The sequence below is a fragment of the Eubalaena glacialis genome, chromosome X (genome assembly GCF_028564815.1).
Source record: "Eubalaena glacialis isolate mEubGla1 chromosome X, mEubGla1.1.hap2.+ XY, whole genome shotgun sequence".
In the NCBI taxonomy this organism is placed as follows: Eukaryota; Metazoa; Chordata; class Mammalia; order Artiodactyla; family Balaenidae; genus Eubalaena; species Eubalaena glacialis.
This window is the reverse complement of record NC_083736.1, coordinates 16,935,083-16,948,538: the sequence shown is the minus strand read 5'-3', so window position 1 is coordinate 16,948,538 and position 13,456 is coordinate 16,935,083. Positions and strand designations below refer to the sequence as shown.

Genomic DNA, 13,456 nt, shown 5'->3' with positions numbered 1-13,456 from the left:
CAACCTTTAGATTGCATATTGCCAGAGGCAGATGGGGCCTGGGTGACCAGCAAGACTTGATAACAGTTGACAAATATCCTATCCATTTTCGGTGGCTTAGAACTTGACTGTGAGTTCATTGAGGCTGGAAAACCATTTGTGTACCTTTTTCTCCCTTATACTTCTGCCCAGGATGAGTCAGAGACCTTCATTTGAGGACTTATGAGGCATTCGGATGGTTCACAGCTCTCACAGCCATTAGCAATCTTGGGAAGGTCATTTCACCTTTGAAGCATCAGTTTCTTCCTCTGCAGATTGGAAGGTTGATTGAGAAGTTTTCAGTATTTTTTAAATCTGGGGACCCTTTCTAAAAATTTTTGACTCTTTGGATGACAAATTTCCATATCTGCGTTAGCACATAACTAGGTCTTCAGATTAGGGTCATGGTACTGTTTATATATAGTCCTGTGAAACATTTTAACCTGTGTGCCCTCATTTTGGCTATTAAGCCGTTTGGAATGTTAAAAAGCTAAAGGATCCCACTCTTCTCTTTGCAAACGCTATCCAGGGTCCCCAGGAAGGAATATTGGGATCCATTCTACATATTCTCCACAACCCATTCAAGCTCCTATAGCCAACAAATGTTTGTTGGATGAATCAGGTTCCCACATGCCCTATCAGAAATTTCTGGAGAGCTTTAGAGGATTTTGGTTCTTTGCTGAGAAAGCCCCATGGTGGTTTTATTGGGTAATGAATTTAAAACAGTGTTTCTGCCTTTGGTAAGCCACTCGTTCTTGCCCACTGTACGGCAGTGCGGGTTCTTTACTCAGCTTGATTGTGCGGGGTTGAATGGGTGGTGAGATGTGTATTCATTTTGCGTTCACATTAGCATGTTTCAGAATCCTACCTCCCCCAAAGGCTTTTTTGTATCATCTCCATTTTTATTTCAGTAGGTGTGGGATAAAATCATTCATGGCAAATTGGGTTAAATTGCAAACTGTGGGTACCAATTCCATTCCCCCAACTTGGTTAGATGATGCCTGAAGACTGCTAGCTGAGTGATGTAGGTCCTTTAGCCTGTTTCATATTTCAAAATAAGGTTTTAATAAAGATATATAAAATCAGCTCAAGAAGGGACTTGAACAGGTATTTATACACCTATGTTCGTAGCAGCATTATTCACTATAGGCAAAAGGTGGGAGCAACCCAAGTGTCTGTCAGTGGATGAATGGATAAACAAAAGTGCTCTATCCATGCAATGGAATATTATTCAGCCTTAAAAAGGAAGAAATTCTGATATATGCTACAACATGGATGAATCTTGAGAACATTATGCTAAGTGAAAGAAGCCAGTCATGAAAAGACAAATACTGTATGATCCCACTAGAGTGAGGTCCCTAGAGTAGTCAAATTCATAGAGACAGAAAGTAGAGTGGTGGTTACCAGCAGCTGGAGGGAGTGGGGAGATGGGGAGTTTTGTTTAATGGATATGGAATTTTAGTTTGGGAAGATGAAAGAAGCTCTGGAGATGACTAGTGGTGATGGTTGGACAATAACGTGAATGTGCTTAATGCCAGCGAACTGTACCCTTAAAAGTGATTAGAGTGGTAAATTTTATGTATGTTTTACCACAATTTTAAAAAAGAATCAAGAATGATATGGCAAATACTCAACACCCTTCTACCTACCATCAGCTAAGAAATTTTAAAAATTAATAATTACCATTGACATGTCATATATGTTACCCTACCTCAATTGAATTGTGTGTTTTTTGAGGAGTGAAGGTTGACTTGGGTGATAGAATTCTGGGATAGGAAAACTTTCCTTCTGCTTTGTTTTCCGCTTGCATTTGTTAGCTAAAGACAAACATACTAAACAAGTAGGAAATTAGTAACCTTTTCCTGGCCTTTAAAATTAGTGTTTCTAGAAACTTCTAAAAAGAAATCTTTCTAGAAACTTCTTTTACCCTTTGGGGCTGGATGAATATGGAGAAACAGTCAAGGGGAAAAACACTTAACTTACCAGGATAGAAGAATGATAGTGTATTTGCAGCCTTTATCTTTCCTGAGTGTGTGTGTGTGTGTGTGTGGTGTTTTTTTAATTAGAAAATGAATTTATTAAATATAAGGCCAGAGGTCGAAGCCACTGACAGATAATATGCAACATCACTGTGGGGAAAGGGGCTTCTTTAGTGAAAAGACCTGTGCCACCACTGATGCTCAGAACTGGATGTCAGAAATTCCATTCCTGCCCCCTCCGAGGAGTGCAGTGATGGTGGCGTGGGGGAGGAAGGTGAGGATGCAGTGAGGAAAGAGGCAGGGTTCTGCCGAGGAGGGTAGGTTTGAGAAGGGAGCAGAGGAGGAGACTCAAATCTTTCAGAAGCAGCCACAGCCCAGCCCTGTGGGGGGCCTCCTAGGACTTCAGCATCTCAGGGGAGCACAGTTGCCCTGCTCTTCTGGGGCCTGTTGAAGCCACTGCCGGTGCTGATGCAGTCCTCCTTATCCAGGAAGTTGTTCTGCTTCCTTCTGCATCTGCCGTAAGCAAAGGTCTTGCAGAGCCTGGAGCTGGCATTGTAGAAGTACCTGAAGAACAGGGCCCTGCAGGGACACATGTAGGGAGGCTCCAGGCAGAAGGCAGGCTGCGGGGCTTGGGCAGGGGTGCTGGTTTCATCCCTCTGGGTGCCAGCCGCCAGGGTGCCCAGGAGGACAGGAAGGGATGCAGAGAGGCAGAGCTGGCTCATCTTCATGGCCTTGCAGGAGGGCTTCTGAGTGTGTGTATTTTAAACATTTTTTGAGGACCTATTCTGTGCCAGGCATTGTTGTATCAGTTACCTCTTGCCACAGTAATGCTGCATAACAAATAACCATAAAACCTCAGTGGCAAACAACAGTAAGCGTTTATGGCTTCTGAATCTGGGATCAACTGGGAGCTAGCTGGGTAGTCTTTATGGTTTTGACCGGGCTTCCTCATGTGTCTGGAGGGCCGCTAGCATTTGGTTCGGCTTCAGCTGCAGGCCTTTGGCACCTCGGTCCTGCTCTGTGTGTCTTGCATGCTCCAGCAGGCTAGCTTGAGCACATTCATATGGCAGTAGTGGAGGTGCAACAGAGCAAGTGGAAACATCCGAGTTCCCTTGAGGCCTGGGCTCCAAACTGGCACATTGCTACCTCCACTTCACTTTGTTTTCTAAAACAAGTCACATCAGGTGGGGAAATCTACTCTGTCTTTAAGACTCCCTCCTCCATGCTGCCCTGCCTGACTCCACAGCACTTTAGATTACTGCCTCTTTCTGAAAACACTTGTTTTGCCTTCTATGTCTTTACCCCTCTCATCCCTGCTCTACCTCTTTCTCTGTTATATTTTGCCAACTCCTCAAGTGTAAGCTATTTTTATGGTTCTGTCTTTGGCACCTTTGATTCTGTCTACTCATTCCTGGGCTCAGCCACTGCCACAAAGCACACGAGTCCCCAAACCTCACCTCTGGGCCAGACCTCCCTCCTTGCTTCCCTCACCTCCACTCTCAGCCACTCTGTGCTGGTTAGTGGTCTCGTGGCTGCAAGTCACAGACACCCTGGTTTCACCTGGCGTAGGTTGTAAGGAAATGTCTATCTTGTACAACAGGAAGTCCAGAGGCAGAGCAGACTCCTTGGGGCCCAGGTTTCTTCTCCCTCCATCCTGCTTCTCGTTGAGTTGGCTTTGTGTTGTGGCCAGCAAATAGGGCAGTGGGCGTCCCTGGTTATACCTAGTGGGGGGACGACAGGGGCTCTCTTCTTTCAGATGCCCAGGGCAGACCCATCTCTGTCTCTCACTGTGCCACCCTGGCTTAGGGCTGCCCACCCACCCCTGCACCCATCCCTGGCTGGACCTAGCCCGGGGTTCGGTTGTCTGCCGTGGAGTCCCCAGCTGTCCCCACGTGGCCGAGCCTCAGATTCTCCTGCCTGTCAGCCTCCCACTCCTGCTTGCTTCTTCATTTTCATTGGCAGCATCATCCCAGCCTTCAGTTCTTCCCATCAATACTTCATTTTGTCTTTGAGATTATTACTAAAGGCTTGTTCAGGGCTGGGCTCTGGGCTAACCTCTCATAATCTACAAGGCGGCCAGCTCAGCTGCTGGTCACAGGAGTCTAGGATTTGAGAATCCAAGAGTCCCGGGCAGCAGGGGCAGTGGGGACAGTGGGATCAGGGTGAAGAGAGCATTGTGCTCTGGGTGCCGTGCTGTCCCATGGTGGTGGTGATGGGGGCACTTAGCCCTGCCTCAGAGGTCGTCAGGGAAGGCGTCTGAGAGGCCCTTGCTTCTAAGCTGACGATGCAAACTTAGCAATGTTTCTTGCTCTTCCTTAAAAGAAAAATCATCCCTGGTCTCTGATTTGGACCCTGACCTCTCCTTTCTGTAGACCAGAGGTTGGCAAATCCCAGCCCATGGGCCACATCTGGTGCTACCTATTTTTGGAAATAAAGTTTTATCGGCACATGGCCATGCCCCTTCATTTACATACGGTCTGTGGCTGCTTTTGCGCTACAGCCACAGAGTTAATTGGTTGCCACAGAGACTGTGTGGCCTGCAAAGCCGAAAATATTTCCTCTCTGGCCCTTTACAGAACAAGTTTGCAAAGCCCTGCTGTAGACAGATAGGAAAACTCAATTCCTGCCCTCCAGGAAGTTTCATCTTGCAAAAGGAGACTTACTTAGGTATAGTATATAGAAAACTTGATCATGAAGCCTGTTGACGTAAAGATATTTAAGTGCTGGGCTTCCCTGGTAGCGCAGTGGTTAGGAATCCACCTGCCAATGCAGGGGACACGGGTTCGAGCCCTGGTCCAGGAAGATCCCACATGACGCGCAGCAACTAAGCCCGTGCGCCACAACTACCGAGCCTGCGCTCTGGAGCCCGTGAGCCACAACTACTGAGCCTGCGTGCCACAACTACTGAAGCCCACGTGCCTAGAGCCCGTGCTCCACAACAAGAGAAGCCACCGCAAGGAGAAGCCTGCACACTGCAATGAAGAGTAGCCCCTGCTCGCCACAACTAGAGAAAGCCCGTGCGCAGCAACGAAGACCCAACACAGACAAAAATAAGTAAATAATTAAATTTATTTTTTTAAAAAAGATATTTAAGTGCTGAGGCAAGCGGTACAGGCAAAAATCAGCGTTGTTGGAGGAATCCATGCGCACTTATTTCTCTCTACTTCTCTCCCTCTGCTCTTCCTTTCTCTATTCCACGAATGAATCTACATTCATTTTCTTGGCTCCAAATTTCTAGATTGACACCTTCTAGATTTACAGTTTCAAAATTTACACTTTTCGTGACACTCAGTTCCCTCCAGGGGGAGAGTAAAGGTGCAGATCGGTGTGGAAAATGAAAAGTCTGAGTGTGAGATACCATTTTTTAAAATGTACCTTTTCTACTCTCCCGCATTTCCAAGGAAAGTAGGACTTGCTTCAGTAAAGGAGAAAAACCTTTATTTGCCTTGAACAAAGAGATAACTATGTGTATCAGTAAACTGTTTGTTTAGGGGGAAAAAATTCTCTTTAAAAACCTTTCCTTACAGGTATCCCAGTCCCTTTATCTGCACTGCTCATTTGCCTAGAAACCCATCCTTTTCTGAGTGACACTCCTCCAGAGGGACCTTGGCAACAAAACCTTTGCAGCCCCTAGAGGAAGCCCACAGTAACGGGTTTTGTTCTGATCACAACAAAATCGCCTGCTCTGACGTAGAGAATGGACTTGACACGGGGAAGAGGGAAGGGTAAGCTGGGACGAAGTGAGAGAGTGGCATGGACATATATACACTACCAAATGTAAAATAGATAGCTAGTGGGAAGCAGCCGCATAGCACAGGGAGATCAGCTTGGTGCTTTGTGACCACCTAGAGGGGTGGGATAGGGAGGGTGGGAGGGAGGGAGATGCAAGAGGGAAGAGATAATGGGACATATGTATATGTATAACTGATTCACTTTGTTATAAAGCAGAAACTAACACACCATTGTAAAGCAATTATACTCCAATAAAGATGTTAAAAAAAAAAATCGCCTGCTCTGTAAGGCAGCTTTTGTGCTATAGTGTTGTATAGACCTCACTGCTCTTTTCTTAAAATTTAAGTTGTACATTTTCTTTTAGATTCACCCTAAGTTTTCTTTGTTAGACTAATTTTAAAAATAATACATGCTCAGTGTGAAAAATTAATAAAGGAATGTCATGGTAACAAAAGTCAAAAAGTAACTTAAAATCCCTTTCCTCATTCATATTCCCCAGAGGAGACCTGGCTCGTGGTTATCTCCTCAGAAGATCTCCACCCATGTCTATTGGGATGAACCATAAGAAATTGCAGAGATTCGACCACAGAAGTGTCAATTTCACATGGTATGACCTAATCTAAGCACATAGTGATACAGGCATATTGATATTTTAAAAAAATACAGATAGCATCATGCTGTTTATAGTGTATTGCAATTCGTGACGTTAGGTTGAAGAGAATCTTGGAACTCTTGGCGTAGCGGTTCGTTTAGAGCAGTGCCACTGTTTAATAGTCCACCTGTAGATACACCGTGACTTGACTAACTAGTCCCCTAATTGAAGGACGTTTAGGATGATTCTGGTTTTTCACTCTTCTGAACAATGTAGCACTGAGCATTATGCGTATATCTTTGTACACTTCATGTAAGTTATCTGGAGCATAGCTTCCTAAAAGTGGAATTGCTCTTTTCTGGATTTTAATTTTTTTTTTTTTTAAGAACTGGTCAGATGCCTCTGGTCTCAGTTGGACTTGCTGACCTTAGGGTCCTTCATCCTCCAGTGATACCACAAAGATGGGACCTCGGTGGAAGCCAGGCAGCCCATCCAGGCAAATCCTGTGCAGTTATAAACACTGGCACAAACTTCCCTCCCTTCATGGAACATTCGTGCACTGACTGCCCAGCAGGCACTGGGGACATGCACGCAAAGAAGACACTGCAGCTGACTAGGGCTGGGAGGAAGAGGTGTATCTGGAGCTCTGTGGGTGCACGGAAGCCCAAGTGACCTCTTTATCCTGGGGTGGCAGGGGGACCTTGTGATGCTTTCCATAACTTTACTGGTTTGAAAAAGGAGAGAAACGCAGGGCTTGGTTGGAGGGGGGACATTGAGGCGGTGGCAGGTGGCAGCCTGCAAACTAGCTGTGCTGGCCTTTGTGGAAGGGAGCAATGGGCATTGAGCTCAGCTGAGCCAAGGTGCCAGATGACAGAGCAGGGCTCTCGCCAGCCACTGACCCTGGTAATAAGAGGGCACTTGGCCAGCAGCCTCCTGAACACTGTGCCACACAGCTGTTCGTGGATCAGGACCTGTCAGGTTGCCCAATGTGGTTCTTCTTTTTTTTTTTAATGTATTTATTTTTATTATTTATTTTATTTTTGGCTGCGTTGGGTCTTCGTTGCTGTGCGCGGGCTTTCTCTAGTTGCGGTGAGCGGGGGCTACTCTTCGTTGCGGTGCACGGGCTTCTCATTGCCGTGGCTTCTCTTGTTGTGGAGCACGGGCTCTAGGCGCACGGGCTCCAGTAGTTGTGGCTCATGGGCTCTAGAGCTCAGGCTCAGTAGTTGTGGCACATGGGCTTAGCTGCTCCATGGCATGTGGGATCTTCCTGGACCAGGGCTCGAACCCGTGTCCCCTGCATTGGCAGGCGGATTCTCAACCACTGCGCCACCAGGGAAGCCCACCCAATGTGGTTCTTCTGTCATGATGTGCTGCTCCAAAGCCTGTGAAACATTATGGCAGACAGAGTCCAAATGTCATGTTTACTGCTTTATTTTATATGTGTGTGTTTGTGTGTGTGTGTGTAATTCCCCCTTGCACCTTTGAGTTTCCTTGCAAACCATAATCTTGAGAGCAGGGATTAGAAGTTCTTAACTTTTTAAAAAATTGCTTGAGAACCTGTTTGCCAGTCTGGTGAAGCCTATGGACCCCTTCTCAGAATAATGTTTGTAAATGAATAAAATAAAATACATAGGATTACAAATGAATACAGTTATACAGAAATACAGGTATCAAAATATTGCAAAAACTTAAGCAATACATATTCCTTTATTCATGCATTAAATAGCAAGATCCAGCAGTGAGTCTAGAAGCGATCATAATTTTGAAGTAAGGATGAGGGTAAATGATATTTCAAGGTAGCTGCAATGACCATGATGTGAACTGAAAATATCTCTCCACGTAATAGGGAATAAATAAAATCTACAGGTGCTGCTAATCCCAGTGTGGCTTGTTGTCTATATGCAGAGTGGAAAGAAAGACCAGGTTTCAGATAGAGGGTAGTGATAATAAAGATGTAATTTTCTTCCCATCTGTGTTGAGACCCCCTGAAATCTATCCACAAACCTCAGTTAAGAATCTCTGCTTTTAGATACAGAAGAAGGAATTGGGATGAAAACCCCCATTTGCATCAAGAAAATTTATAAAAACTTACACTTCCCCCCTCTTTATTCTGATAGGGATGAGAAAGGAAACTGTACTAAAAATGAGTCAGAATTTAGCAAGCATTTTGATTACCTGCAGTAAAGATCTTTCCCCTACTTCCTAAAGAGAAAGATACGTGGAATTTTCTGTCATTCTCTAAATCTTCCAGGGCCATTTTTTGGTACTGATTTGGAGAACTGGGATCCTCCAGATTTGTTTATGGTGGGTATCTTCCCCTGAGAATTCTCTAGGCAAGAGAGGTGGACCCCAGATAAGGGTTTCTGGAATTTCCTAGACCTTTGTTACTGTTCTTAATATGCACGTGCACGTGAGCGCTCCCCGTCACTCACTCTCCCCTCGTCTTGTTCCCTCTGCCTCCCCGCTTCACTGTAAAAGTTAGGGGTCTGATAGGTCCATTTGTCAGCAACAAAGTTTGAGAAGGCCTTTAAAAATAGAGATGTTAGAGGGAGTGTGTTGGATAGAAAGGAGAAATCTTGTTTATGCTCAACAAATCACTTATATTTAGAATTTTCCTTCAGTTTTCCCTTTGAAATTCTGTATTCTTATTTCACTTGAATGACTCTGCATGGAGCATTTAAAAGTAGATCAAACAAAACTCTATAAATAATGTTGAATTCTTTTGGGCATTTTGCCCAAATCAGCCTTGCTAAAGCAGAGGAAAGCAGTGTGCTTTACGTATCAGATTTTCTCCTCTGAACTCCAGACTCCCTCCCCCAGAGAGATGGCGGCCTGGACTGGGGGAATCGGGCCAGGGATGCTTTGGAGAAGTGTCCCCCAGTGTGGTCTGCTGTGGGTCTGGTCATTTGGATTAAGGACTGTGCTGAAAGACCAAACCAAACCCTGGGACCAGCCTAAGGAGAGGGGAAAACCAGGAGGATGTTTAGAGATGCTGCTGAGTTTGTTCTCCAGTGTGATTCCTTTATCTCACTTTATTGGGAAGGGAAGGTTGGCAAAAAGAAAATTGGTTGAACTGGTATAAATAGTGAACAAGGCTGCCTTTTAGCATATTCGTTCATGTGAAGACAATTGGAAAAAAGGGCAGGAGTCAGGTGGCAGCAAGCCCTTCTGTAAAGTAGGTCTGCTCTCATCATTCTAATCTTATACATGAGAAAAACTGAGGCCGAGAGCTCAAGTGGGCTGCACGGTGCGGTCGCAGTGCTGGGGCCACTGGGTTATCTGTCTTTTCGGTGTTGTGAGGCCCAGGATTCTCTTTATGTGCCTTAATGCTATCGTTATGAACCCCGTGTCCATGAGCTGGAAAATCAGAGTTCGTGTTTCCTTTCAGACGGCTAATTCACACCAGTTTTATGAGTCAGTTTGAGGTGGAGGCTGTTGTGGTTGGAGGAGTTCTTCATGCCCCTGGCGCCCATATTATATTATGTGGCTTCTGTGGAAATATCAGGTGACAGCGTTAACATTGAAAATATCCATGTGTAGCTAGCTCCTCTTAGCAGAAACTCAGCTTGTTAAATGGATGGCCCCTTTCTGTATTTCGCTTGCAGTAGAAACTTGATTCTTTTTTTTTTGGTCGTGTGTTAATTGGCTGACTTTAAGACTGCTTTCAGTGGCTTCTTTAAACAAGGCATTAGACTCTGAAGTTTCTAGGACTGAGGGAAGATCAGGGATTTGCGTCCCTCCCTCTGTTTCTAGATACCTGGCACCTGGGCTCACAGATTGATGGCGAGTGGGCATTCGTGATGAGACAGCATCCTCAGAACCATCGTGAGGCACACGTGGGTGTTGGTAAATGAGTTGCATTTGTTGAAAAAGGTGTGCATGAAAGCGTTGAGAGGCGTCAGAGCTCAAGGCGTGGAGAAAAACATACACTGACACTCAGAGATATTTCAAATACAGTGGGATGCAGGCGGTGCCAGAGAAAAGCAATGGTTGTTAGAGGAACCCAGAGAAGGGGCCCCAATGGCAGAGAGTGTATGTGTGTGTGTGCCCTTCCATACCATCTTCTGTGCCTGCACAAGTGTGTTCGTGCACACACACTCTCCTTCTCTCATTCATTTAATTGTATTAGGCCCTAACATATCACTTGAATGTTGAATGAATCCATTTATTCATTAATAAGCATTGAATGCATACTCTTGATAGGTTCTGGATAATAGGGTAAATAAAAGAGTCCCTGGTGGGAGTTAAGGAGGGAGGGAGGTGGTGTGTGTGTGTGTGTGTGTGTGCGCGCGAGCGTGCATGCGTCTGCAATGTGGGGATCATATACATATTATGTGATTTGGTCTTTTAACTTAATGTACGATGGGCACCTTTTACACATCAGTACACACAGAGCTGCTTGCCCGGTTTAATTGGCTGCTGAGTTTCCCATGGCCTGGATAAACCATGATTAATGGAGCCATTCCTTCGCAGTGGACATTCAGGACGTTTCCTGTGTGGGTCTCTGTGTGTGTATGCATTTGCTATTAGAACAAATGCTGCCCTGAACATGCTTACACATATATCTCTTCCTACTTGAAACAAGTATTTTCTGTCTTAAAGAGGACTAAATTTAAAATCAAATATACATCATTTCTTGTTGGGATCTAGCCCTGCTCTACTGTTAAGTATAATTGACAGTGGACCATAAACTTGGAAGAAGAGAGCAGTTAGGAGTATCTCAGGCACTGTTTAGTATCACCGATGCTTCGGGCTACCGTGTTGGTGGAGAACGAGACACCTTCAGCACAGTGGCAAGACTACAGGGGCCACCATCTTCCCATCCCTGCAATAGGTCAGGGTGGCATTGGCTTTTTTTTTAAATTGGTGAAATGCACATAACATAAAATATACCATCTTAACCATTTTGGCATTGGCTTTTAGTGGGCACCCTGCTTAACATCAAGTTGAGGCTTTAACTCTTTTCTTCCACCCTTCTGGTCCTTCTTCCGTGCTCCTTTGGGAATTTGTGTTCACAAAATCAGGGACTCACAGACAGAATGTGGACTAGGTGCTCATTAGTTCATTCATCCATCCATTTATCCAGAATGGATCACATGTCTGCTCTAATAGGCACTGAGCTAGGTACTGGGATCAAAGACAAGTAAGAAAGGGTCATTGGCCCCCAGTGTCACCTGATGATGGTACTGTGTATCTACCTTTCCTTCCCTGCGTATCTGATTCCTCCCACCATGTTTTTCAGACTTTCTCTTTCATCGTCCTCTGTTGGGCCCTCTGCCTGCCTCTGGGCTCCCTCCCCCACGCTGTTCTGCACACCCCTTCGCATCAGGCACTTCTCCCTAGATCACTGCCCTCCTCACATCTTCCTGCCACTTCTCTGCCCAGAAACGTCCTCTGGGCAGGATCTCATAAAATTAAGTGCTCATCCTTCGCTTGGTATCCAGAGTCCCCCGGAAACACACTCCTGCTCTGCCTGGTATTATCTTGGGTTGGTGGAAGAAGAGGGCTGCAGACCACAACCTATTTTACTCATGGGCCTCGTACAAGTTATCCAGGCTTTCTGGGCCCATCCGTCAAGATGGGGCCAGCACCCCTAACCTCATAGTGCTGGTGTGAGGACTTGAGGGGATGCACACGACGTGCCTAGCACGGTTCTTGGCACATAGCAGACACCTAGTCAGTGTTCATTTCCTTCATCTCCAAGATTCAGTTGATTTTCCTTATGTGACTTTTGACTTCACCCACCTCCCTCCCTGTCCCCTGTGACTCAGAGGCCCTACTAAATGGTTCCCTCTTGGGTCTACATTTTCCTCCTGTGTTCTGGTGGGACTTGGGAGCAAATGAGCACTGGCATAGCTCTAACCTCTTTTCAGATGAACTTTGCCTTTGAAGGAGAAGGCAAATGGATTTACTGTTTTCTTCCCTGCAGAGATGTTGATGATACACATCCCTTGGAGAATCGAGCAGGCGCATCTCCAGGGGCCAAACAGTGCTGGCTAATTAAATACTGTACATTTCCACTGCAACAGTCCAGCCACAGCCAAGAGAGGTCTGTAAGGAAAGACCCACGAGTTCCTTTTTCCCTGGCGTGCCATCAGCCTCTGAAGTGCCCTCCCCTTCGTCTGAGTTACATTACATTGGAAACAGGGTGATGCATGGGAATTTTTCCGGGAAAGGGTATGATGCTGGGTCCACAAAGTCAGTGATTCAGCTTTCTCTTCCCTTGCACCCAGAATGTACTGGATATCCTGAGTAAAATGGGTGATTCTCCACTTTTATTTAGTTCCCTTTGTATTGTTTTTCCATCCTGAAATAGGAAACCTGGCCCCTTGCATAAATGGATGTTTCCAACTCAAAAAACAGCTTCTTCAAGAATCCGGAATGCTGCTCAGTAACGTGGGGAGTTGCTGCACCCCTGGCAGTGTTTGCTAATTAACGATAGCAGAGACTACCATCTTTTCCATCCCCCGGCCCCAGGAACACATTTCCAGAGCTAGAGGCTGCTTAGTACAACTGTCCCAAAGGCCTGTGAAATAAAAATTCCAGCACAGCAACATTCACCTGGGTTATGTATTAGGATAACATGGCCAAATAAGTATGATTTTTTTTCCCTTTGGGGAGAAGCCGAACATAGGGCCTGTATAGCATGGTCTGGAAGAGTCCCATTTATTTTTTGACAACTGACCTGTCTAGATGTCTCTCAACCCTGGCTCTATGCTAGAATCACCTGGGGAGTTCCTAAAATTCAGATGCCCAGGCTGCACCCCAGATCGGTGACTTCAGAGAATCTAGGGGTGGGGCCCAGGCATCTGTTTTTTTTCCTTTTCACCCTAAATATTTTATTTAGAAAAATTTCAAATGTACAGGAAAGTTGTAACAGTAGTACAATGGACACCCATCTAGATTCACCCATCGTTAACACTGTGCCACATTTGCTTTCTCTCTCTCTTTCTCTCGCTGTATGTATATGTGTATACATATGTGACTGTATGTATGTGTACACACACACACACATTCCTTTTGTTTTTTCCTTAAACAACTTGAAAGTACATTACAGATATCAAGACACTTCATCCCTAAATACTTCAGAACAAGGACATTCTCCTATGTAACTGCAATAGAATTTTTTTTTTTT

General features: G+C 45.3%; 2 protein-coding genes across 4 annotated transcripts in view; one reads left to right on the top strand and one right to left on the bottom strand.

Annotated features, from left to right (window-relative positions):
• SH3KBP1 (SH3 domain containing kinase binding protein 1) overlaps window positions 1–13,456 on the top strand; it is a 336,773-nt gene that overhangs the window by 153,953 nt on the left and 169,364 nt on the right. The window lies entirely within an intron of this gene.
• Window positions 2,408–2,725, bottom strand: LOC133082699 (serum basic protease inhibitor-like). Its single transcript, XM_061179416.1, has one exon. The coding sequence runs from the start codon at window positions 2,723–2,725 to the stop codon at window positions 2,408–2,410; it is 318 nt and encodes a 105-aa protein (XP_061035399.1).